At 41.0% G+C, this 26,734-nt stretch overlaps 1 protein-coding gene across 2 annotated transcripts in view; it reads left to right on the top strand.

The window, feature by feature from the left end:
* The window catches only part of DNAH6 (dynein axonemal heavy chain 6), a 133,487-nt gene that overhangs the window by 6,405 nt on the left and 100,348 nt on the right, over positions 1-26,734 (top strand). Inside the window, exons 6-28 of one of the 2 annotated variants that reach the window (XM_081893587.1) lie at positions 1,282-1,416; positions 1,515-1,638; positions 2,881-3,025; positions 3,380-3,557; positions 4,493-4,609; positions 7,554-7,754; positions 7,935-8,055; positions 9,508-9,659; positions 11,281-11,433; positions 12,200-12,451; positions 13,950-14,078; positions 14,296-14,409; positions 14,921-15,064; positions 15,538-15,750; positions 17,198-17,290; positions 19,058-19,177; positions 19,844-20,024; positions 21,053-21,149; positions 22,265-22,460; positions 24,291-24,455; positions 24,877-24,990; positions 25,800-25,925; positions 26,009-26,164. In XM_081893587.1, the coding sequence (XP_081749713.1) occupies positions 1,282-1,416; positions 1,515-1,638; positions 2,881-3,025; positions 3,380-3,557; positions 4,493-4,609; positions 7,554-7,754; positions 7,935-8,055; positions 9,508-9,659; positions 11,281-11,433; positions 12,200-12,451; positions 13,950-14,078; positions 14,296-14,409; positions 14,921-15,064; positions 15,538-15,750; positions 17,198-17,290; positions 19,058-19,177; positions 19,844-20,024; positions 21,053-21,149; positions 22,265-22,460; positions 24,291-24,455; positions 24,877-24,990; positions 25,800-25,925; positions 26,009-26,164 (3,426 nt within the window). Of the gene's footprint in view, positions 1-1,281; positions 1,417-1,514; positions 1,639-2,880; positions 3,026-3,379; positions 3,558-4,492; positions 4,610-7,553; positions 7,755-7,934; positions 8,056-9,507; positions 9,660-11,280; positions 11,434-12,199; positions 12,452-13,949; positions 14,079-14,295; positions 14,410-14,920; positions 15,065-15,537; positions 15,751-17,197; positions 17,291-19,057; positions 19,178-19,843; positions 20,025-21,052; positions 21,150-22,264; positions 22,461-24,290; positions 24,456-24,876; positions 24,991-25,799; positions 25,926-26,008; positions 26,165-26,734 lie in introns of those variants that run through there. The other variant, XM_081893588.1, reaches the window with a different exon arrangement.

Genomic DNA, 26,734 nt, shown 5'->3' with positions numbered 1-26,734 from the left:
TATGTATTTCAATGGTGTGGTGTGGTGTGGTGTGGTGTGTGTGTGTGTGTATAACCCCTGAAGTAATGTGTATGAAGGACCTTGAACACTCAGATAGACAATCTGTGGCAGAGCAACCACCACATTCCCTTCAATGCCCTGGTAGCTCGCTGTGGTCTGGGTAGCTGGTGAGTATGTGTGGCTGGCTTAATTTGTTTCTTTCATGCACCTTTCCTCCTTCCTGGCAGGAGTATCTCATGAGAATCCCACCCCTGGAAGCAGGGAAAAGCAGCTTTCACCAACTACACCTTCTTTGAATCTCCATTACCCCCCCCCCCCTCCGCTCATGAGAATTAGGTGACTTCCTGAACTGGCATAAGAGGCAGTGCAGAGGGCTAAAGGAGGAATGGGCAAAAATTGGCTCCTGCTTTCAGCTGATATGATCCCCTGCTGGATCTCCATCCCATTCATGAATGGAAAGGGACACCTAGTTAGGATCTAAGCTGTTTACTTCAATTGGGGAGAATTTAACGTCAGCTCTGGGGCTGTTGTGGTTCTGGGCCTATTTTGGAGGTATGTTGGAAGGATGAGGCATTTGAATTCCGTGGCTTCCCTGGCACATACCAAACATACCTTATTCCTGGTCGCCACCATCAGTGGAACAGTGACTGGGGAGGCCTTCAGCAGTGGGCCTCCATCTCCACTCATGGGCCTATAGCATTCACCTCAGCTGCCCTCCAAGGGAAGCAGATTATTTCTCTCAAAAGTTGTATATAAAATCAATTATAAGGTTTATTTTTTATTTTTACAGAGGTTTTAATGCTAAACTACATTATGAAAACATATGCATGCTAAAATTATAACATATTGCAATTTTCCTGTTGCTGAGATATATTGAAATTAGCATACCTTTGGTTCCGTTATGCCAGACATAAATCAGTATAGAAAGTTGCTGAAGTTCATAATCTAAAAAGTTATTCTTCCATTTACAGAAGGAGTTATTCTGCAAATGGAAGGGCCTTTGATACAGCAGATGTTAACAGAAAGTGAGGAGTTGAATTTCACTGATCCTTGTCCCTAGTAGCCCCCTCTGCTGCTTCTTACTCTGTTCTGTAGTAGTTTTTAAGGGTGCTGCAGACGGAATGGAGAATTAACAAAGATCACCCGTCCTTAGTGGGTACTGTGGGTACCTATTCTGTACATGGTCTTCTGGAAACCCATTGTTTCAAAAAAAATGGCAATGCTAATAGAGTATTAGGGCTTTAGCTTTTGTCTCACTAACACTTTCTGACTATTTTGCAGTGTCTGAGACCAGCAATACTTAACATCCAAGAAATGTGTTACCGGCTCAGCGATATGGCACTTTGTCAAATTGAAAAGGGCTATTTATATACCCTGATGGAATTTAAAGGTACTCAGTTCAGCCAGCTAAAAGATGTAAGTGGGTTTCATTGGTTCAGTTTATCAAGATTTCATATAAATCTTATTTCTTAGCTTTAATATCAATTATTCTCTACCTGCACTGTACCTTTCAGGTGGCAGCTCATCTGTCGGAGTTCAGGGAATTAGCTAAAGAAGTGGTTAGAGGTGCATGTCGAACTACACTGCTCGAAGCTGGTTTCACTCCTGATGATTACTTTTATGCAACAGAGAGTACAGGTACAAAAGTGACATTTAAAAAACAATTTCAGGGTCCTTATTCTAGCTGCAAGGAATTAATCCCAATTCAGACATAAATGAAAGAAACTGCGCAAGCTTTATTTTAAAAGTTTTTTATTTGTACTTTTCAAATTTATACATTTCATTAATTTTACAATCCATTTAACAGTTCAAAATTTGACTTCCCTCTTTTTCTGCGGTTCCTTAAATTTATTTTTCATGCTTATCCAAATTCATTTAATTTACTCATTTAATTATCTACTGTAAATATATGATCTTGTAAAGCTGCAGATTATTACAATAATCCTGCTAATGTTTTTATCTGTTTACAATTTATCTGTAAATATTCAATAAACCATTTCCATTCTTTTATAGTTTGTTATCTTGATTTCTTATTCTTTGATCTTTGAGCTCTTATGTTGTCTCTGTCTCTTCTTCCTTCAGATGTGTGAAGACAAGATCAAACACTTGATTTTGAAATAACCATGGTTCCCCTTGACATCTGAATCTAGGGAACTGTGGTTAGTTAAAACATTCCAGGTTCAGATGGTGATATATCCCAGCTTGTTAACAAACAATAGCATTAAGTAACTAGAGTTCCCCAGTTTGGCCTTAGCCAAAGTGGAGTTTTTACCATAAAAGCAGATATTTCTATTCCTTGCAGCCATGCTGGAGCAATAAAAGGAGCATTTATGCCTGAGATCCGAGCAGGCTTGTTCATGTAAGGGTAAACTATGGAAAATGGAGTCATTGATGAATTGCAGCGAAGGGTATCACAGAATATTACAAAATTTAATGTCTAAGACTGAATATGTTAGGTTTGCCTCCAATTGCTACATGGGATTTTAGCAAACTTTCTTAATGGCATTGTACCAGACGTTGTTATATGTAGCAAATAATTCCTTCCCCCGCCCCTATGATCAGCTGAGTGTGAGCGAAATGATTCTTATCACTGTAGAAATACAGTGGTACCTCGGGTTACATGCGCTTCAGGTTACAGACTCCGCTAACCCAGAAATAGTGCTTCAGGTGAAGAACTTTGCTTCAGGATGAGAACAGAAATCGTGCTCTGGCGGCGCAGCAGGAGGCCCCATTAGCTAAAGTGGTGCTTCAGGTTAAGAACAGTTTCAGGTTAAGTACGGAACTCCGGAACGAATTAAGTACTTAACCCGAGGTACCACTCTATTGGTTTAGTTTAGTACTTGAAATGGTTTCAGTAACATGTGCTTTTATTTCCTCCAGAACAGGTAACAATGGTAACAGGAAGACTAAATACTGGAAGTGCCATTATTCGTCGTTCTGACAAAGATCCTTATGGTGACCAAGCTGAAAAAATGACGTATACTGAACAGGCCAACAAAAGGGCTACTTGTGAAAGGCTGACATGGTTGGTATTTGGCTCTTTGCAGTTCCACGTGTAATAGTGAGCACTCACACCTTCTTTGTGGGTGCCCTTTGCGGGACTGCACACAGCACCGCGGCCCCTTGGGACCCACCAGTTGGCTGGGCTGGCCTGCCTCCATGTGTTAGTCATTGGAGGTTCCTGCCAAACCTCAGTTAACCAATCAGCCCTGGCGGTCAGAATAAGGATGTATTTTAGTGGAAGTGCGTCTTGCAAGTGAGATGGCTCTAATCCAAAGTGTCTGTACATTCACAAATATATTCACTTTGCATTTACTCCTGGCAAAGTCTCGGTTTCAGTAAAAATGAAGGGCTCTGATACATTGTTCTTTCCTTCCAGCTTTATTCGTCTTGCTGACTACCTTATAGTGAATACTTTGCATGTCTTGGCAGTAAAATCTGTCACTGCTCTTTTGAATTACCTCACTGAAAAGTTGAAAAAGACACCTCCTGCCGACCTTATTCGGAAGTGGAATACGGAAGAAACGCCACCTGAAGTTGCTGTTGTGGAAAAGAAGGTAAAGTCCGAGTTGTTTGAAACAGTTTGCTCCATCACATTGTCCATGGTCACTACAGTGGTACCTCAGGTTACATATGCTTCAGGTTACAGACTCCGCTAACCCAGAAATATTACCTCGGGTTAAGAACTTTGCTTCAGGATGAGAACTGAAATTGTGCGGTGGCGGCACGGCAGCAGCAGGAGGCCCCATTAGCTAAAGTGGTGATTCAGGTTAAGAACAGTTTCAGGTTAAGAACAGACCTCCGGAAAGAATTAAGTTCTTAATATGAGGTACCACTGTACTGGGTTCTATCCAGTATTGTGTGAGCAGAAGGAAGCTTGCATAACTAACCTTCCCTATCCCCTACTCGGCAAAATCACGCCAGTGCTAAACAATACAGTTTAAAGCTTCTCAACACGGGCTCAAACATATTCCCTGAAAGTTTTGATAAAAGAAGCAAGGATCTGGAACCCACGTAGACCAAACACTATGGGCCTAGCCACTGCTGGAACCCTTGGGCAATGGTGAAACGCAGCGCATTATTCTCTTCCCCTCTTCTTAGAACAGACTGTCACAAGCTCTTTTCCTCACTGACTGCAATCTTGACACGTGTTAATTAATAAATGTTTCATTCTAATTCATACTGAGATGTAGTGATCTTTTGTCAATTTCCCCAAGTCATTAAGGAGTGTGTAAGTAAAGTTTGATAATCCCTGTTGTCATTCAGCTATCTCCAGATTAAGATCCCCTCCCCCCCAACTTTACCTATTTGAGAATATACACATAATTAACAAATTTGTGGACATGTGAGAACAGGGACATGACAATAACACTGTCGTTGGCTTTTCACCTACTTTTTCTTGTTGTCAATGTGTTAGGCCGGAGAAAATGAAATCTTGTTTCTAACCTAAGAACTTATATTCATTTTCTGATTTTGTTTTGTTTTGTTTTAGGGAACTTCAGTGATTATAGGAGCGGAGGACGAAGAGTCACTTACTCCCATGTTTCTTCTAGAGCTAATTTTAGAAATCAATACTCTGTTATTTGAACCAACTGTGGAGGATTACCAGGTTTAAGAATAATTTTACTTTACTTTAGATTGCTGTATGAAACTTGATTTGTCATCATAATCCTACTTTTGCATGCAGGATATAGCATTTGATTGGACATTGGTCTGGGATGCATAGGGATCTCTCGGGTGAGCTTTTGATGGTCACGGTTCTTAGTTGGCCTGAAATCTGGCCCGGTGTTGCTGGGAATCCAGGGCAAAACAAAATGAGCAAGGCTCACCCATGATCAATTAACTGGATGATCCACATCTGGGTGCAGGTAAACAGGAATGGGGGTAGCAGCACTGCAGAAGGAAGCATGTGAAAGGGCTTTCTATATAGTGACAGAGGCTGCAGAGAGGAGTGACCATGTAGCAAAAGTGAAAGTTAGCTGACTAGTATTCAGAGGCAGGAGAATAGGCTTAAATAGGCTCATAGGTGAATTTTCAGCATACTGTAGGAGAGAGCAACTGGCAATAAACTATCAGAAAACCAAAATCATGGTTTTTGCAAGGAAATACAGACAGTACAGCTGGAGGATGGATAACCAGACAATTGAACAGGTTAAAGCCTTCAAATATCTGGGTATCGTTTTCCAGTCGACCGGGTCCTGGGATGTCCATCAAAAATGTGCCAAAGAAAAAGCAGCTCAAAGTATTAAGATGCTGTCCCGCTTCTTTTACACGAAGGGGGGCAGATACATCCCAGCAGCCTTTGAAGTTTTTCAAGCAAAACCTCTGGCGCAGTTACTGTATGGGGCACAAATCTGGACGGGGAACCACTGCTCCAGTCTTGAAACTGTTCAGTCTAAATTCCTAAGGCAGATATTCGGCGTCCCCTCCTGTGTTCCAAACGCAGCATTACGACTCGAGGCCTGTCTTCCATCTGTAGAAACTCAGACCTGGCAAAGAACACTCAACTATTGGCTTCGTCTTAACCTAAATCCACCCGGTCTACTGCCTCTAGTAATGCAAGACCCTCACAAAAGCAAGTGGTTCAAAACTGTGCATCAAAAACTCCTTACATGCGGTCTGCATTCGCAGTCCCTACTATCAATGGGCCTCATTAAAGCAAAGAGTCTAATAGGCCAGCGCCTGAAAGACATTGAACGGCAAAACAACCTGACTATCTTAAAGAAACTGTGCCCATGGTATACCTACTTTCCCCCTTCCCATTTTGACTCTCCAGCTTCATATTTGTTTAAATTAACCATCCCAAAATATAGACGTGCCTTTACATTGGCTAGATGGGATGTTCTTCCTTCTGCTGTACTCGAAGGTCGTTACCAAAAGACTCCATTTGAAAAACGACTCTGCCCATGTGGAGATGGTAACACGGAAACAGTGTCCCACGTCCTCCTATCCTGCCCCCTTTACAAAGACCTAAGGAATGAGATTATTACTCCACTCATTCTCTCCAACCCCGGCCGATCACAAGACACTACACTGTATTTTCTCTTATCTGATATGGACAGTCAGATAACAGAGAAGGTCACGAGGTACATCGAGAGAGCTGTGAAATTGAGGGCCACCATCTGAGTGACAGACTTGTTCATCTGACGGACCTCCTTCTGCTTGTTCTTTTCTTCCTTTTATTCTTACTTTATTTTTAATTCTTGCATAGCTGTGGCCTGTTGGCTTTGCTAATAAAGTTTTGATTGATTGTCTATTCAGAGGCAGGAGTGCCAACCTTCATACCGAAGGACCCATGGGGACCTCTTTGTAGACCTACCAGTTCTCCATCGATGCAAAATAATGATGATCAGGGATCAGCAAGTCTTGGTTTGTTTTTGCCATAAGCAGAGGCAGATTTAGGGGAGCACAACCAGTTCAGTCGCACTGGGCACAGAGTCTCTGGAACGCTGCAATTATTATTTAGAATGGAGCATGAGAGGCGGAGGAACGCCGAATTTGGGTGTCGCACAGAGCACCACTGAAATTTGAGACCCCAAGATCCGCCACTGCCAAGACCCTCTCCTCCAGAAAGAGGGGGAAAGGGTTTTCTGATATTACACTGAGATTGAGACCCAGCGTAACTGTGTATATGAGCTCCTTCCCAGCTGAGGAGAGGGATGTGGCACTTCCAGTATTGGAGACTGTATGCCTCTGAATACCAGAAAATGAGTGGGCTCATGACCTGCTTGCGTGATTCCCATAGGCATTGCAACATAGTGGGTGGGAGAATGAGCTAAATACAAGAAACCCTATGCTTTGAATATTACCTATTTCATGAAGGCAACACACCTTCTCTCTCTCTCTCTCTTTTTTTAAAATAAATTTTTATTCATTTTCCAAACACATAATAAAAAACAGACAAAACACAAAACAAAAACATACAAACACTTAAACATGTATAATTTCATAATCTTATTTTCATGCACCTTCTTTCCCCTGACTTCCCCATACCTCCCTTTCGCTGCATCCTTGTTTTACATTTCTTTAGCAACTCCTCCAGTCAATTAACTATTTAATTCCCTTTCATTAAGTTTTCTTTAACTTATTAGTTACAGCTGTAATTCTCTATTTCTTATTCCTTGACATCTTAACACTCCTCAACTTTACAACAATTTTTGAGATATATTTTAAATTTCTTCCAATCCTCTTCCACTGTCTCTTTCCCCTGGTCACGGATTCTGCCGGTCATCTCTGCCAGTCCCATAAAATCCATCACCTTTGTCTGCCATTCTTCCAGAGTAGGTAATTCTTGCGTCTTCCAATACTTTGCCAAAAGGATTCTTGCTGCTGTGGTGCAACACACCTTCTCTCAACCTGAGGCCCCTCTGCCACCTGCAGTATGGGATAATAATGCCTACCTTGCGGTATCATTGTAAATATTGCAACAGTGATGTTTGAAGAGCATTGAATGCTGTAAAAATGCTATACAAATACTAAGTATTGTTTTTCATTTTCAGATTCTTCCAGTACAACCAGCGTTTTTTATACATTTCTTCTGTTTTGCCCAACAGGATGGAATGTCAGACATTGTGAATCAGTTTCAGGCAACTGTGTTATCTGTTGCAAACCTTGTTCCTGATAGATATTTTGATGCTTTTACTCGCCCTGTTATTAACAACAAAATTGAAGAAAAAACATGTGGTGAAGGACCAAGCTTGTCAATAATGTTCAAAGATGATAGACATCTCCAGAACATTATCTCACAAATAAAGGTATAGACCACCTTTTGTGGAAGCCTATTTGCATTCCTGTTCTCTGTTTGAAATAGCAAGCTGGTGCCACTCCCCATGTCAGCTTATGAGTAAATAAGCACCCCAGCTTGCCACTTGTCCCTTACTGAATCTCTTGCCCTTGATATTATTATGATCAAATACTTTTCTGTTGATGTTTAGGAAACAATCTATTCAGGATTTGAAGCAGTCAACTTGTATGCATCTACTTTTGAAAAGTTTCGTTTATTTTTCAAAGAAAATGAAAGCCTTGATTTGGAAGCTCTGAAGAAAGAAGAACCTGGTAAAATTTGTTTCATAGCTTGCTAGGTATTTTTGAAGCCGCTCAGTAGTGCATTCAGTGATCTGCTTAGCAGGCTGTATTATGCCAGCAAACATCCATATAGTTTTCATAACGTTCCTGACAACAGAGATTCTTTAGATGTGATCTTCAGAAGAAATTTGTTCTGTTACAGTGATCCTATATTTATTATATGGGACGCGGGTGGCGCTGTGGGTTAAATCACAGAGCTAGGGCTTGCTGATCAGAAGGTTGGCGATTCGAATCCCCGCAATAGGGTGAGCGTCCGTTGATCGGTCCCAGCTCCTGCCAACCTAGCAGTTTGAAAACACGAAGTGCAAGTAGATAAATAGGTACCACTCCAGCGGGAAGGTAAACAGCGTTTCCGTGCACTGCTCTGTTTCGCCAAAAGCGGCTTAGTCATGCTGGCCACATGTCCCGGAAGCTGTATGCCGGCTCCCTCAGCTAGTAAAGCGAGATGAGTTGTCCGTGACTGGACCTAACGGTCAGAGTTCCCTTTACCTTTATATTTCTTATACATGTTTGGTGAACTGGTTGTGATGTACTAACTACGAAATCCCCATTTCAAATTGCAGCTTAATTATGAACTCACTATGCAGCCTTAGGCAAGCTGTTATTCTCCCAGCCTTAGCCCATGAACCCAGTCCCTCTCAGGTAGAGGAAATCCTTCCTAACTGTACTCCTGCTTGTTCAGAGATAAGGTGCTTTTATTAAGAGTTGCTCTCCATTTCACCTTTTAGGCATCATTCTGGCAGGAGTTGCCCCCTGCTCCCAGAGATTTTCTGTCCCCTGTTATTCTGACACTTAATGAACATGGAAAGGGAGTCACCATATTTTTTTTTAAATGCGGGATTGGTGGAGGAGAGGTTGGCTAAGAGTATTTTTGCCTTAAGCTAAGTAGTGAACCCTGTTGCCAAGTGAGGCATGGGCCCCCCATTACCTCCCCCCCCCTTTGCTCCTATAGCACTCAGGGAGCTTTCCTCTTGCTCTTTTCTACTTCTCATACCTATGCTAAGCACATGGAGCTGGGAGTTGTTCAAACTTTTTCTATGTTTCAACTTCATAATGTACCAGGGCTACAAGGGGCTTCCTGCACACAAAAGCGATGAAGCTTTCTTAATTTGCACAAGCCCTGCCTGTAGATCAAGTGGGAGGAGATAACTCACTCTGGTTACCCTCCACTTACCAATTAGAAGAAATATACATTCATGACAAGTTTTTATATTGTGAACTTCCCTGAGATCCACAGATAAAGGACGATATACACATCTAATAAAATAATAAGTTCCTATCATTCCTCTTTTGCCAATGGGGTGATGGCGGTCAGGATATTGCACTCATCCTGACTGAATATAGACGACAACTGGGGAAATGTTTCTCTAAAGCACCTGAAAATGTAATGACGATATCACACATCTTGTATATAATAAACAGATGTTAAATTCTTTGCCGAACAACTGGAGAAGTATCACAGGCAACACAAAGAAGCTGTGGCCATTAAACAGAAGAGGAACATAGGCTTATTCCTCATAGATGCACAAAAGCTGAAAGACAAACTGATTCCATCACCAAAGCGCTGTTTGGAGGTAAATCTATCAATCACTTTAATACCAAACTTGGGAGGCCCCAATTTGGCATTGAAATGGCGCCGTACAAACATAAGATAGTGGCTTCTGCTTCCTCAGGTTATGGTTCCGATGTGTTGAAATACATTAGTTTGCAAATTAAAAACAAAAACAAAAGATGTTTGAAAGCCTTAAAAGGCCTGACAAGAACTTGGCCATAACGACTTCCAGATTTGGAGAATACTGACGGCAGTTGAGCCACAGATTGCTGAAAATCACTGATGTCAGCTGAAAAAAAACCCACACAAAGAGAAAATAGTATAGAAATATAATAATCAGATGACATTTGGCAAAACTGTTAGTGACTAGAAACCTGGCAAAACTTAACACCAGCATAAATTAAGCCAGTGTAGGCTACTCCTATTCCAAACTCTGTTCAGGAGGAATTTGATTTACGCTACCCTTTTTGCAGGCCATGTTCTACTGGGTTTCTATGCCACATGGCTGATCTGAAAGGGGTTTGGAATAGGTGTCAGTCTCTCCTTGCCCTGTTTCCTCTTCCTGTTTTGGAAACTTGCACTGGGTTCCACCTACTGAGCCACAGGTGAGCTGGGGGTGAGTGATTTAACTGACATATCTCTGAGCTGAAAGACTTATGCTGGCAGAGCCCCAACTGTGCCTGAGCTCAACCGGGAAAGATTCACCAAATTCAGAATCTCATCCTGGCTGATCATGGCTTTGCTTTGCTTGAGTTTTTTGTTAAGGTTTTTTTGTTTAGCACATGACATGGAAGAGGAGGGGACAGAGGGTGAAGAAAGAACTGGGGGCTCTTCCCATACTTTGGATGCCCTTTGGACCGCTGTTTTTCCCTCAGGAACTCTTCTCATTTTGAGACTGAGTTTGTTTGGACCATGGGTGAGAACCCAGAGAGGAAGGGGGTGACAGAAAGAAAATGAATTGATATCAATTTTATATGTATTAGTAACTTTGTATGAGGGGACGTGGGTGGTGCTGTGGGTTAAACCACTGTGCCGCTTGGGCTTGCCGATTGAAAGGTCAGCGGTTCGAATCCCTGCAACAGGTGAGCTCCCGTTGCTCAGTCCCAGCTCCTGCCAACCTAGCAGTTTGAAAGCACGTCAAAGTGCAAGTAGATAAGTAGGTACCACTCCGGCGGGAAGGTAAACAGCATTTCCATGCACTGCTCTGGTTTCGCCAGAAGCGGCTTAGTCATGCTGGCCACATGACCTGGAAAAACTGTCTGCAGAAGCGGACAAACGACAGCTCCCTCGGCCTTTAAAGCAAGATGAGCGACGCAACTCCAGAGTCGTTCGCAACTGGACTTAATTGTCAGGGGTCCCTTTACCTTTAACTTTGTATGAATGTAACATTTTTATACATAACTGTATTTTGTAATTTTGTTTAAGCGGGCTGTTAATTGCTTCAGTGTTCTGTACACCACTTACAGACATTTTAAATATATTAAGTGGTACATCACTGATGTAAATCATAAAAAAATAAAAATAATGGATGTATTGCAAGGTGTGAAGTCTTGACTAAGAAACTGATTCTTGTGAGTTAGACATCATTGCCCTGATGAAACTTTCATTCTCTGCTGAAATTTTCATTACTATTTTTATTCCAGGTTATCAATGGAATGCTCCCTGTAATTGCAAAGAAAAAAGTTACTGCCATTCTTGTTGAGGCAAATGATGCTAAATTTAAACTGGAGTTTTATCCATCTACAACAACGGAATATGTGTTTAGCTTGACGTTCCTTGATGAAATACAAGATCGGGTTAGTTCACTATAGTGCTCCTACTAGGTAGCATTTACCGTCTTGGAAAGTACTTATGACAACAGTGGAAAGGAATTGTGCTTTGCTTCCTTCTGGACTCATCTACCGACCTAGCTATATAGATAGTGCTCCATTCAATTTCCCTTATGAAATAAGAATGCTTCACATGGTATTGCATTTAATTTGAGACTGTGTATTTCCCCAAAACGTATGATGATTGCAGGTCATGATGAGTCCCCCCTGCCCTGCAAATAGCAGTGGTATTAGAAACTTACTAGTATAAGGAACTAGCAAAGTGCTCCCCATAAGGCTTGTATTATTGCATAGATACCTGCTGGATGCAATGTGAAGGTCCAGGCCAGGCAGGTCCCTGCTTTCAGGGGGAAAGGCTAATATTTAGTTATATGGGAGAGCACCATTATGGTGGAAACTTAACCTACTTGACGTCTTTGGCAACTCTAGCCATTGCGAATCATCCCTGTCGCTGTCAGCATAGACCTTTCCTCTCTTCTGCATACACCTGTTCTGGATTCCAGTCTTTGGTCATACTTGAATGTCACAGAAGGTTGGGACCTGACTTTGTATAGATGGTAGGAAAAATTACTTACCTGTATACTATTTAAAAGAACCCGGAGTTGACTTTTGTGCCAGTTTTTCCTCTTGCTTTTAACGTAACATTTTGTGGCAATTTAGAATATTAGCACCAGTATTGAAGATTTTCTGTGGAAGCACATTTTCAAAAGAATTAACTGATTTCCCCCCTCAGATTGAAACACTTGAAGTTGACTCAAAAGTCGTAACAAAGATGTATCAGCTTATCGAACTATATGCAGTGCCAACTCCGCCTGAAGATCTTGCTTTGTTTTCAAGTCTGAAACCATCCATCGTTGCTGTCCGAAATGCAATTGACAAATCTGTGGGTGAAAGAGATGCCAACATTGCTAGGTTCTGCCAGCTCCTAGACCTAGATGTTCAGGAACTAAATTTAGAAGTTAAAGAAGTCAAACACCTTGCTCAGGTATAGAAACAATAATTTTTTCCCATGTTTATATCCTATAGAATTGCCATAATGGATTTCTGGTATTGTTTACTAGTGATTTGCCACATTCTCCAGCACTGTGCACTGAAAGTACAGTACACGAGATCCCCAGCTGAGTAGCAGGCCACATGCTTCGATTGCAGAAGCCCAGGTTCAGTCGTTAGTACCTCGAAATAAAAGGAACTGTCAGATAAGCAAGGCTGGGAAAGAGCCCTGCCTAGGAATCGGGGAAACCAGTTCCAGCTAAAGTAGTCAGCAATGGGTTTGTTGGACCAATGGACTTGGTATAAGACAGTTTTGGGTGTGTCAGGGGTCAACAAGAACGCCAAGGTTTATAACATTTATAACCAACAATGGTGTATTACACAAACCTCCAACGACTCATGCATTGCAATGGAGGGATATTTGCCTTCTCCCTATGGATTCTCCTCTTGCCTGGACTAGGCATGTTTCACACTGTCCCCATTCTCAATGGACTGATGTTTTGTTTTGTGATCAGTGATCAGTATACCCATCACTCCATACAGTATTTATTTCTTAATATTGAAGATGTCACAAGCAACATCTGTACTCAGTCACAGTTATGTTTTTGATTTTTATTGTTCTGTACATTGTATTGACTCCCCCTCCCTGAGAGGTTCAGAGGGTGACAACATGGGGACAGGCCTTTTCTGTGGTGGCATCCCATCTGTGGAGTGCTCTGTCCAGAGGGGCTCACCTGGTGCCATCATTACATGGCCTTAGGCACTCGGCAAAAACATTCGTCTTTAACTAGGACTTTGGCCATTAAATAATCTATGGGGGAACTGTTATTATGATCATTTTATTATTCTGTATTATGTGTATTGTGTTTTTATTACTATGCCACATAAAATTTTTTTTTAATGTTGTTCACTGCCCTGGGATAAAGGGTGGTATATAAATCGAATGACTGAATAAATATTTTCAAAGCTCATTAGCCGTAAATTAACTCCACAAAGTTCTCTGGGTTATAGAGTAAGCTTTGACATAATTTGAAATTCTATTTTATGAACTTGTGGCGTGCAGAGAATGTAAGGAAAATATTCACGGCCCCAACATAACCAATAAATTTGAACAGAGGGTGTATTTTCAAATCGGCAAAAACTGAATGACCAGCAACATGAGCTCTGCCCATTGACATGGAAAACCCAAAACACAGCAAAAGGGCACTTTAAACGCTTTTATTTCCTGTGAACAGTTACTGAGGTATTGGCCAAGCCCTCCACTATTAGCTTAGTTAAGCAACTATTTGCCTATGTATTAAAGGAGCAGTTAATATAGAGAAATGTTGCAGTAGGCATTAGAAAGGGTAAAAGGAACTCATCACATATGCATAGCACTGCATGTTAGAGATCATATGCTCTACTGGATTTAACTGTAATAGTTTGATATGCAGCGCTTCTATTTAAACTTTTATGAAAGCTAAATGGTAAAGCAACTTCTTGATTTTTAATAGGATCCTCAGATTTTGGATATAGCTACAGACCAGGAAAGAGTGAAACAAGTTCTAGCAGAGCTGCAAACTATTCTTGATGAGCTACAGAAACGTGCATTTACGTATAAATCCTATCAGAAGAATTTCAAGGTGACTTGGTTTCCAAATCCATGTCTGTTGTGAGGATGAAATGGGTGTGGGGAGAGAATGAGCCCTATCTATATCTATAGTTATATCTATGTTTATATCTATGTCTAGGGCTATATCTCGGGTATTTTATTCAAGGATATGATAGTCGTTTTATAATATACAGAATAAGGCTATTTTCTATTATTATTATTATTATTATTGTTATTTACACCCGAAGGTGGAAATGACAAGATTTGATGCTTTGGAGGAAGTTTGTGCAGAGCTGAAATTGAAACAACTGTTATGGGATTCTCTGTCTGAATGGTCAGTACTTGAAGACGAGTGGATGGAGGTAAATTGCATGCATTGCTCTTGAGATGATCAAGTATAAAGAACCTGCACTACCATTATGAATATTGTTTTTAAAAAGATTTTGTGGGTTTTGTAGGGAGATGGCTATTTATGTGTTGAGTAAGTAAAAGGCAGTAATTATTTACAAATGAGGCAGAACTGCTCTCCCGGCACTGATGTTGCTGGGGAGCAGTGAGGTCAGGGCCACATGATGGATCTGTGTGGTGCACTATATTAGGCCTGAGAGAGCAGAATATATAATAGTCAAGAAGGCTTATAATATCTCAAAAGAGTTCTCTAAAGCTGCAAAGTTTACACACATTCAGTTGGTAATAAGTACCATTGAACAGAGTCAAGTTTACTTCTGACTAAGTAGATGTAGGAACTTTGTGCCTGTCATGCTTGGTATTGATTTAACTCCCTCCCTTTATTCTGAAAGAAATATCTTACAATAAACAAATTGAGTTTTCCTCATAGACTAAACAATCCTTTTATATACTCTCTTCCCACAGGCTAAATTTGATAGCTTGGATCCAGAAAACCTGAATTCTCAAGTTTCCAAGTATGCCAAATTTGTCAATCAGCTGGAAAAGGGCTTGCCACCTAATAATGTTGTGCCGCTGCTTAAGGAGAAAGTGGAGAGAATGAAAGAAAAGGTACAACTGACTTCCAGGTGTATTTCAAGGGAGAAAATATGCAATTTTGTTAAGGATCCCTTTCAAATGAACATTTCAGATTGCATCTTACTTGTAACATCATTGTGACTGTTTACGAATCACCTTAAAGGCATGGCCTTCATGCAACCTAAAACAAAATGGAAGAGTTGTCAAAATGAATAGTGTAATAAGGCCAAAAGGTTACAGGCCATTTCATTAGTATAAATATCTATCTAGACTAGAGTTTTTGGAATCACTCAGCCATCCTCTGATGGGGCCTTTTTGTTTCTCTAGTCTTCTTGTGTCTTTATAAAAATCATTGGTTTATATAGTAGTGCAAAAAGATTACGAAGTGCCACAGAGACTACTTGTGCAACACGTGTTACCATGAAAGTATAGGGAGTTTGTTGATCATCTGCGCATTTTTAACAAGAAAAAGTTAAACTAAAATTCTGTTCACCTTACTCTTTCAGGTTCCTGCCATCACAGACCTTAGAAACCCTTGTTTGAGACCCAGACACTGGGCTATTATAGAACAAATAGTTGGCGCACAGCTGATAGATATGGAAAACCCATTAACCTTAGAGAGACTCGTTCAGATCAATGCTTTTGACTACTCTCAGGAGATTCAAGATGTTTCTGGACAAGCTTCAGGAGAAGCTTCCCTGGAGGCAATTCTCAGAAAGGTACTTTTTAATCAGATGCTTTAAAAACACACACACCCAGTGTGGTGTAGTGGTTAAGAGTGGTAGACTCGTAATCTGGTGAACCGGGTTCGCATCCCCGCTCCTCCACATGCAGCTGCTGGGTGACCTTGGGCTAGTCACACTTTTCTGAAGTCTCTCAGCCCCACTCACCTCACAGAGTGTTTGTTGTGGGGGAGGAAGGGAAAGGAGATTGTTAGCTGCTTTGAGACTCCTTAGGGTAGTGATAAAGTGGGATATCAAATCCAAACTCCTCCTCTTCTCCTTCTCCTTCTTCTTCTTCTTCTTCTTCTTCTTCTTCTTCTTCTTCTTCTTCTTCTTCTTCTTCACCACACCCTCTTGGACCGACGACAAGTAAATAAATTGTCTATTTCATTTACTGAATCCTTGATTCAGAGCACACTTACTGAAAACTCTGGGCCATTGCCACTATTTGCAGAGACTGGTGCAACTCATGTGCCTGACAAGGCTGTGATGGACCTGGAGTGTTGTGTTTTCCCCATGAATAAATAGATTGGGTTGGCTATCATGGAGTAGCCTCTGCTAAAGTAGTGAGGAATACACAGTGACGTAGTGTGGAGGGTTCAGGGGGGGCCGGCCGCACTGGGCGCAACATCTGGGGGTTAGGGTTAGGGGGGGCAAATCCATGGGTTAGGGGGCGCAGATCCATGGGTTAGGGGGCGCAAATTACTTGCCTTGCCCCGGGTGCTGACAACCCACGCTACGCCACTGGGAATACAGGGATAGCAGGAGAACAGAGGGGTAGCCTACGTACACAGAGGAAAAAGGGACAGTTTTGTTGTTGTTTTGAAGTACAGAGGAGGCACAAACTGTCAAGATAATCACATTGATGAGACAAACACAGGCAAAAAAAATGACAGGACACTGTTTGAAAAGAAAAAAAAACCTAAGAGAAATGTTAAAGGGAAAACAGAGAAGGGCTAAGGTAAACTCTAAGTGAAAAGTTGGCTAAGTAAGGCATAATGCACTGAAGCAAAGAGTAGAAAACACACACAAAGTACAGGCAAATCATAAAGAGAAAACACACTGGCCTGAGGAGAACAAGAAACGATGGAGAGCCCAAGAAAACCAAGTCTGCTTCAATGAAGGCAGAAAACAGAACTGGGTTACCTTAACAATTGTTTTTCTTGTTTCAACCACTAGTGGGAAACAGATCCCAACCTGGCAACCTTCCATGCTAATTAGAAAAAGGCCATTTGCTTCTTTCAGTTCTGTTAATAATGAATAAATTTTGCTTGGTATAGAAAATATGTGAACAACAGATTTTCAGTAGACATTGCAAACACCAGGGTATTGGGATGCCCCGTTTTACCGGTTTGAATAAATAAACTGAGTAAACGGCTGGTTTAACTCAGTTTATCAAACTTATTTTCAATGCTAATATAAACTGCCTTTCTTCCCAACCCAGGTGGATGATTCTTGGAAATTGACAGAATTCATTGTCCTTCCTCATCGCGATTCAAAAGATGTTTTTATCCTGGGTGGCACAGATGACATTCAGGTTAGGAACTGCTTTTAAAGCTGTCAGTTTTAAAGCCCAAAAATTCTTAAAAATCATATATTTGTGTTTTAGCATGTTTTTTAATTTTTTAATTTTAATTTATGACAAGATGTGGTACGGTTTTTCACAAGTAAAGCAGGGTTTTTCAAAGCTTCCAGCAACAGAGTGCAATGTGTTGGTGCGAGGCAGGGAAGAGTTTTAGTCCCTTCCTCTACAAACTCCTATTTTTAAAATAGAGCCATTCTACTGCCTGCTTTGTATGTGAATAGTGCATATACATGGGAAAAAAATATTTACAGCAGCCTCATCACACTGCTGTGGGTAAAACCTCAGTGCCTAGGACTTGCCAATCGTATGGTCGGCGGTTTGAATCCCTGCGGCGGGGTGAGCTCCCGTTGTTCGGTCGCAGCTCCTGCCCACCTAGCAGTTCGAAACCCCCCCTAAGTGCAAGTAGATAAATAGGTACCCCTTTATAGCGGGAAGGTAAACGGCGTTTCCGTGTGCTGCGCTGGTGCTGGCTCGCCAGAGCAGCTTCGTCACACTGGCCACGTGACCCGGACGTGTCTTCGGACAGCGCTGGCTCCTGGCCTCTTAAGTGAGATGAGCGCACAACCCTAGAGTCTGTCAAGACTGGCCCGTACAGGCAGGGGTACCTTTACCTTTACCTTTTACATCACACCTAGTTTGGCTTGTTCAAATCAGTGGGACAGATATGAGCATGTGCTTAGCCCTCTGGTTGAAATTCCTGGGCTTACAAGTGCTTAAATTTGCCATGAACAAATGGTTTGTGCTTAGTAACTTCAATTCCAGCTCTAAACACTGGCTGGCATCATGAGCCAACATAGGAAGATATCATGTCCCTATGGCATCATCATCAGTATTAGTATTAGTATTAGTATTACTCCACCCATTTGACTGGGTTGCCCCAGCCACCCTAGGCAGCTTCCAACCAATTGTAAAAGCATAATAAAACATCAAGCATTAAAAACTTCCCTATACAGGGCAACATACTTTGGCATTGCTATGCTGGCCAAACACACTATGGCACAACAGAACAATTTCATGTGCATGTTCAAAGCATTTGGACTAGCATGAAGTTGATTTCTGCCATGTCTGTCCAACACTACATGCCTAAAATCTTGTATTAAATTGTTAATATTGTTATTCCCATCTCAAGTAGAAGTAACAGAATGGGCTTGCCCCACTAAACAAGCATGTCATGATTGTAGCTGTCTTGACACAAATCACTATTTTGTTGCAACTGCACACATCTATTATGATTGGGATTAAAGTTTTGATTTCATTAACAGACCTGTTGTAGAGACTTTGTTTAAGTATGAATGTGTTTTACTTAAGTGTTACATTTTAATATTGCAAGAAAACTTTATTAGTTTCTGGTCTGCAACAATAGGAAGCTGCAACATATCTTTTCTGGAGTTGGTGGCTCTCCATATAGATTTGAAAGTCTATCCATGGACCTGCATTTCTAAGAGATTATAGGGGGAGGAGTTAATTTCCTGTGGTTTTGAAAAGATTAGGGCTGCAGCTTTAATTGATTTAACCAGTAGATCAGTCAACTAACACTTTAGCTGGGAAACTAGTCTGGGCTAATTTTAATTGGTGAGAACACATTTTAATTGGTGAGACGGAGAGTTAAACACATACTTGTTTAACATTTTGGACAATTTTCATACCTTGTATTTAGCCATTTACTGCTGGGAACTCTGTTGTCAAAATTGAGAATTCTGTTTATTTTTTTCCTTCAAGGTCATTCTAGATGACAGTATGATCAATGTGGCAACAATAGCATCTTCACGATACGTAGGCCCTCTCAAGGCGCGAGTTGATGAATGGCAAAAGCAACTCTCTTTATTCAGTCAGACGTTGGTGAGTGTCACCTTATTTAAAAACATGCTCATTGCCTTTAGTGTTAGCAATAAAAGAGGAAAAGCAATCTTGGTATATGTTACTGTTTCTTAGAAGTTACCCTTTACCTTTGACAAGAGAGTGTTTAAATATCAACTTGGTGATAGTAACATACCTAGGTAGGAAGGATTATTGATTATCATGTAATTCATATCCATCTATAGAAGCAATATTGATTCTTTATGGTTTATTCAGTAATGGCCTGCAAAAGCATGTAAGTAGGACAGCAACAGTGTTTGCAAAAGACACTGAATTATTAAAATCTGCGAAGAGTTAACAGAAAAGTGTGAAAGTGCTATTTGGAGATGATACTGAAGTGGCAGCTGCAGCTCAGCATTGTTTGCAGGGGGTGGGGTGGGGGGAGAATCATCCCAATTTTACTTATAAAATATGGTATTCAGATTTTTTTTTTTTTGCTTCTACAAATTAGTTCTATGTTGTTGGAGGAACGATGAATAGTACTTCTTTAAAAACATCAATATAGCATATTGCAGCCTTCAAAAAGGATACCAGAATAGAAGAGATTATTTAGGAACAGGATAGAAATGTGCTCCAGAGAATGACAACACCTTGACATTCTTGTAATTGTCTTTATTGCCCTGATCCACTACCCCCTGTGCAATGTAGGAAGAATGGCTGACATGCCAGAGAAACTGGCTCTATCTGGAAAGCATTTTCAGTGCTCCTGATATTCAAAGGCAGCTGCCAGCAGAAGCAAAGATGTTCCTGCAGGTGGACAAGTCCTGGAAAGAAATTATGAGAAAAGTTAATCGTCTGCCTAATGCCCTCCGAGCAGCTACTCAGCCAGGTATTAATAGATCTAAAATTTGTATTATGCTTGACCATAACAAAACAATGTTATGTATAGCTGGAAAATGCAAATCACACCTACTGTATCTTAAGCTTGTAGTATGATTTCAAAAGCCATGTGCTGCAATGCCTGAGGCCCATACAAACACACACACACACCTCTCGGGTTGTCCCTCTGAATTCATATTTCATTTGACTGATGCTTATGTATTGCTTAATGTAGGATCTATTTCCAGGGTTTATTTTATTCCTGCCATTTTGTTTTTTTCGCTTATATGCAACTTTCTTCTGACTTTTTGGCCTGGTTCGCACATAACTCATGCTTTGTTAAACAAACCATGGCTTAGTGTTAACTACAAGTTGTCCCACAGATTGTCCAACAAACTATGGCATGTTTCTCCAAGGTTTGGCTTGTTTTCCAGCTGTTCTGACACTTGTGCCTTTGTAGCTTATACAGCTGGATTTCAAAGATAGTATATAAGGTCGGAAGCTTTTCTATACAGTGGTACTTCGGGTTACATGTGCTTCAGGTTACAGACTCCGCTAACCCAGAAATATTACCTCGGGTTAAGAACTTTGCTTCAGGATGAGAACAGAAATTGTGCAGCAGTGGCGCAGCGGCAGCAGGAGGCCCCATTAGCTAAAGTGGTGCTTCAGGTTAAGAACAGTTTCAGGTTAAGAACAGACCTCTAGAACAAATTAAGTTATTAACCCGAGGTACCACTGTATATTACAAACCATCTTTTCCTTTTTTCATCCCAATAAACACACACACTCTCTATTTTCACTGTGCAAGCTTATTAAATTATTGTTTCTGCAGAGGTGGTGAATGTATGGCAAACCTTCCTCTTGTACCTAAAGACAGGAAACACAGGTCTTTGTCCATTAGACATCCCCCCCCCCAATCCGTTTCCTGCCTTGGCCTGGAGCAGTTGTTTTTCCTTCCTACTGTCTACTCCTTGTTAGGTTTGTAACACATTCCGTTTTCACTCTGCAAGTTTATTAATTATTGTTTCTTTGATACAGGCCTTTTAGAGTCCTTCCAGAATAACAATGCACTTCTTGATCAAATTCAGAAGTGCCTGGAAGCTTATTTGGAATCTAAGAGAGTAATCTTCCCCAGGTTAGTTAAGAATCAATAAGAATATAATTATACCATCTACACTCTGGGTGATATCCAACTGCAATGTCCAATGGATTCTGCTACCACAATAAGATCTTCCCTTCCTTTCCTACCCATGAAGCGACACTCAGGGCTAGGGGAATCCCTGGAGCAGATTTTTATGGGGTGGGGGGAGGCTGCTACAGGGAGGAAGAGAGAAAAGGGAATGTTGGATGTTGCATAAATCTTTATTCAGTATAATCTTAGAGGTGCAATCCCATCAGAATTAAGTACATTTGAACCCCATAGACTTACATGGAAGTGTTAAGTCTTAACTTTGGATGGATCTTATTTGTAGCTTTTTGATTTAAACCACGGTTGTTGAACCTATGAACTCCAGTTCCCATCATAGGCCATCCTGGCTAGGGCTGATGGGAGATGAAGTCCAGCAACATCTAAAGGGTCACATATTCCCCACCTTTGATTTAAACGACGGAATAATGCAAGTTCTGTCTTGGAAGTTGTGTGTGTCCAGGTGGGTTTGGCACCTCTTGAGGGAAGGAACTTTGTAGCTTCAAAGGAAGTGGTTGGCTTTCACTTCCCTTGAAGCACTTCCTGTCTTCACCTAGAGCAGATCACCTGAATGCATTTCTTATCTCCTGTCTCCTCCTACTCAGGTTTGGGTTTGTGCTATTTGACTGTTCATGTCTGTAGTGGGCAAGGAAGGTCCTTTGTGATCCTTTTCGCCTCAAGCTTTTCTTAAGTTCCTATATTTATTTCTTGAAACCGCCTTTATTTTTCTGTTGATTATCTGTCTGTTTTATAATTCAAGTCTTCTACTTCCTCATTCTCCTCTTGGTTTTAGTCCCACTTATTCCGTGCCCGTGACTGTTTTGTTACTGTGCTTGTTGAAATAGTGCACAACTTAATTACTTAATCCACAGGCTTTTAAAAATACATTTATAGAAAAGCATGTTTTACAGAAATGAATGAAATTGCTTTAAGACAAATTAAGTCTGCTGCCTCAAATTATCCTCACAACTTCAGTGTAGAATACATTTTGAAATTTAGCAGATGAAAATACTTAATGAAAAAATAGTTGCATTTTTAACACTTTCAAAATTATCTACAAACAGATTTTACTTTTTATCCAATGATGAACTCTTGGAGATTTTGGCTCAGACTCGCAATCCTCAAGCTGTTCAGCCTCACTTAAGGAAGTGCTTTGATTCAATCGCTAAACTAGAATTTGCCTATATGGCTCCAGCCGAAGGAGAAGAAAAGGTTCTTACCAATGATATTTTAGCAATGCTGTCACCTGAAGGTGAGAGGGTAAGCAATTATTTAACTCAAGCAAAATGCCTGTGTGTGTGTGTGTGTGTGTGTGTGTGTCAGAGAGAGAGAGAGAGAGAGAGAGAGAGAGAGAGAGAGAGAGAGAGAGAGAAGTTCTTTACAGCAGGAAGTGTTATGTGGGGAAGGTAGGAAGAGTATTGCTCCTCTGTATGTAATGCCTACACATTATGATAAGATGAATTTTATGACTTGCCATGAGCAAGCAGCATAACAGTGTGTGCTTCTGAACCACTCTGCTTTTATTCCACCCTGCCTGGGGCTGTGAGCAGCAAACCTTGATTTAGCATGATGTGAGAACCAGTCCTTATGGTTTTTCTCCAAATAAACCATAAGTAGTAAACTTAAGAAACAACCTTACCTTCCGCTCATGATTTTTTTTTGCAAGAAGCAAACCACAACTTTCATTGATTGTTGCTCCCAGGGCAGAGCAAAACAGGAACATCATTTTTGTTTATGATAAGCCATAACCCATAGTTTGCCATGATGGTTTATAGAACCAGCTCACTGATCAACTCCTGCCCTGAAACCTGTGTCCCCACTGAGGAGGAACATGCGGATCCAGAACTGGCCTCCACAGTCACTTACTGACTCACTGTTAAGACTGTGTTCATGGAAGACAATCTTACTCGGCTATGAGTGATCGCCAAAGGAGAAGAAGACACTCCTGTAGAATCTGTGTCTGTGACCCAGGCAGCTTAGGGTCAAGTGCGGGGGAAGGTTTACCTGTCATTGCAGTGCCATCTTCATGTCCAACATTTTAGTTTTTCCCATAGGAGAGAATGGCAAAAGTTCACTTGTGCTGGATAAAGTAAGTAAACCTACACCCTGTCCTTAGCAACCCCTGCTTTGGATATCCTCTCTTCATAGCTCCCCCTCTTTGTCTGCCTAGCCCCATCTTGGATTAAATTTATTGGTTGCACCAGAATGCTCTGAAATGTGGGAAGGTTCCTCTTGCTTTCCGTTCTGCTCAGTTCACTACCTGATAGCTGCGATGTCCTGCGGCATCCCCTGGGCTCGGTGCCCAGTGTGGTGTGACCAGCTGCACTGCCTTAAATCCACCCCTGTTCAAAGTGCCACAGAAAGTGATAGAGGAGGGGAAACTTGGAGGGGGGGAAAGGAGCAAAATGGGTCATGACATTCTTTGAGGCAAAGAGGACCTAGGAGAGACAGATAAACAGGAAAAGGTTGATGGGTTTCTGGGAAAGAAAGCCCCAGTAGTGAGCCATGAGATGGAGAATAGGGGTGGTGATGGTGATAATAAAATTGCAAATAACTCGAGAAACTGATGAGGCAGATGCTGATTAAAAGAAAATGCTTTGCAGTTCTGAGGGCTCTTTAAAAGGAAGAAACTTGATGCAGACCTGAAAAATCCAGAATGGTTAAAAGAGAGTTGGAGTCTAAGCACATATCAAAGAGAAGGCAGCATTATTATTATTATTATTATTATCATCATCATTATCATCATTATTATTAAGTCTGGAGACCAATGGTAGAATATCTACATATCTATCTATTCATGCTATTTAAAAAATTTAAATTTAGTCTGAAAGTATTATGAAGTACACAACCTAATGAATGTAATAGAATGGTTTAGTAATGATTTCTTGGTACCTAAGAAGTTTAACTATTTAAAGTAATTTTCAATGTTTATAATTCATGGTATAGGATTATTAGTGTTCCTAGATTTATTCTGTATTTTATATATATTTGAAATAATAAAACTACATTGCGTCTTTAATCAGTTAAGGAGAAATCAGTTAAAAAACCACCAAGTTACCCTCATAGTAAGTGCAAGACTTGCCTTTCTAGGTTGGCTTAGGGAAAGGACTTAAAGCCAGAGGAAATGTTGAAGACTGGCTTGGTAAAGTTGAAGAAGCAATGTTCGCTTCCCTTCGACGCCTGAGCAAAGCTGCCATCGCTGATTATCAGACGAAGGAGAGAGTACATTGGGTGGTCGCTGGACATCCTTCTCAGGTAACCAGGCTCAGTTACTGCTTTATGGAGGCGGGAGGGGGGTGTGGCGGCGAGGGGGTGTGTTTGTCTTGAGGCCATACTGGTTTTTTGAGCTGGTTATGGGCTTAAAGTTCAATCTATCTCCAAATTATCTTCTACTTGGAGCTTACCTGGTTACTTTATGCTGCTGCTTTTATACTGAACCAGACCTGGGAACCATTTGACACAGACCAAGACTATCACCTTCCTGCATGAGCCCTCTTTAAATCAATGGGAACCATGCAAAACAGTTGTTCTACAAGAGCACTAAGCAGGAAGATGGAACAGAAATTCGAAGTGGATTTATGTAACAAAAGGAGGAGCACAGTGTTAATGAAAGCAGTTCTCAGATGTGGATGCCTCTACCTTTATTCTGCCTTGTTTTTGCTTTGTTTTCACATAGGTCGTGCTGACCATTTCTCAGCTCATGTGGTGCCGTGATCTGACTCAGTGTTTAGAAGGAGAGGAACAGGATCATTTAGAAGCTTTGGAAGAATTTGAAAAGGAAAACTTTGAAGTTAGTGTTCATACCGGGGGAGGGGGGATTTTTTTGAAACTGATCATAGGGAGCTGTTTGACATAATTTTAAAAGGCAAATTAACTGTCCCAGGTAGCAGTTTCCAGGAGATGGCCACGTGAGAGCGCAACCCTAACTCCCCTCTTGTGTTGAGGAGTGAAGGTGAAATATACTCAGAGTCGCAAAGTGATTTCATGCTCTTTATTCAGCTCATAGTGGTGAGGAGGAATGAATGGAAGTCCCCTCAAAGTATCTGCTTTATATACATTATTTACACAATGGGCTGCACATGATTGGCTAATTCCAGAATTCTACTGTAAGCCAATCAGGTTGTGGATTCACTTCCATCTGGAGCATGATTGGGTGGTTCCTGCTAACCAATCATACTGCTGCATTGCTCTAGGACCAATCAGACTGCTGCATTCTGAATCCTATTGTTCTAGGACCAATCAGACTGCTGCAGTTTGGATCCTATTCAACTCAGTACATAACAGAAGGGTTTTTTGGATTAGGGGACCCTTGAGAGGCAGTGGCTTGACCTCCCCAACCACGCCCGAGAATAGGGATATGCTCTGGCAGTGGGGAGGTAGGGGCAACTAGTGAGAGGGGGCTGAGTGGAGGTGGAACACATGGTTAGGAAGGGTGGGGGTAATAGAGGAATGAGGAGGGGACATTGGGAGCTGGTCATGATGCTGCTCAGGCAGATGCTTACATTAGCAGTAGATACAGCACTTTTATTTTGAAACGTTACGGTCTTGAGTAGAATAGGAAAATGTTTCCTAACATTGTGATTTCTTCTCCTTTCATAGAGATTAAATGCATTGGCTTCACTAGTTCGTGGCATCCTTCCCAAGCTCCACAGAAACATCATAACAGCACTCATAACTATAGATGTGCATGCAAGAGACATTGTTACCGAACTTGTAAAGCAGAAGGTACATTAGAATTTTTAAATGATGTTTGTGCAGGTACAATTTTAAAATCAACATCTAATCAACATTGTATATTCTCTGTAAAGGTAGATTCTGTTGACAACTTTGATTGGCAAAGGCAACTGCGTTACTATTGGGACCTGGATCTGGATAACTGTGTAGCTAGAATGGCTTTATCCCAGTACACTTATGCCTACGAATATTTGGGTGCATGTCCAAGATTAGTGATAACCCCACTCACGGTAAGACCTTGCCCTCAACCTCATGCATGTAGTATGAAATGTAAGCGAGAACTGGAACTTTCTGTTAGATACTGCTAACAAATAGTGTTCACCTTTACATAACATTGCTTTTAAAAACCGTTCTGTATAGACACAGTAGAGACATCTTTGTCCGTGGAACTAATTTCTGTTGCTTGACTAGTATGTCTGTTCAGCCTGTTCTTGCAGGTGAAGCACAGCAAATAGCTTGGAAGCCCGTTTTGACCAGTAAGATGGTGAGGTCACAAAATAAGTGAATTAGTGGAATCAGGGCTTCTTCATGTCTCCTTCAAATCTCCACAAAAGCAGTCCCCACCTATAGCTGAACAATGCACAAAACTTTGAACAAAGTTAACCATCTCATATTAAATTATGATTTGAACAAGCTCTAAATATTATTATTTATTTGAATTAACTCTTTTTTTGCTATTATTATTTAAGCTTGTTGGTTGCTTTTTATACAAAAAGGTCTGCTGCTGTTTTTAAATAAGTTATTTAAAAACAGCAGCAGAAAGCTACAGCACTACACTAACAGCAAACAACACAATTTAT

This window comes from Podarcis melisellensis, assembly GCF_964234715.1.
Source record: "Podarcis melisellensis genome assembly, chromosome: 17".
Lineage (NCBI taxonomy): Eukaryota > Metazoa > Chordata > Lepidosauria > Squamata > Lacertidae > Podarcis > Podarcis melisellensis.
Note: the sequence above shows the minus strand (reverse complement) of the source record. Positions and strands in the feature narration are given on the sequence as shown.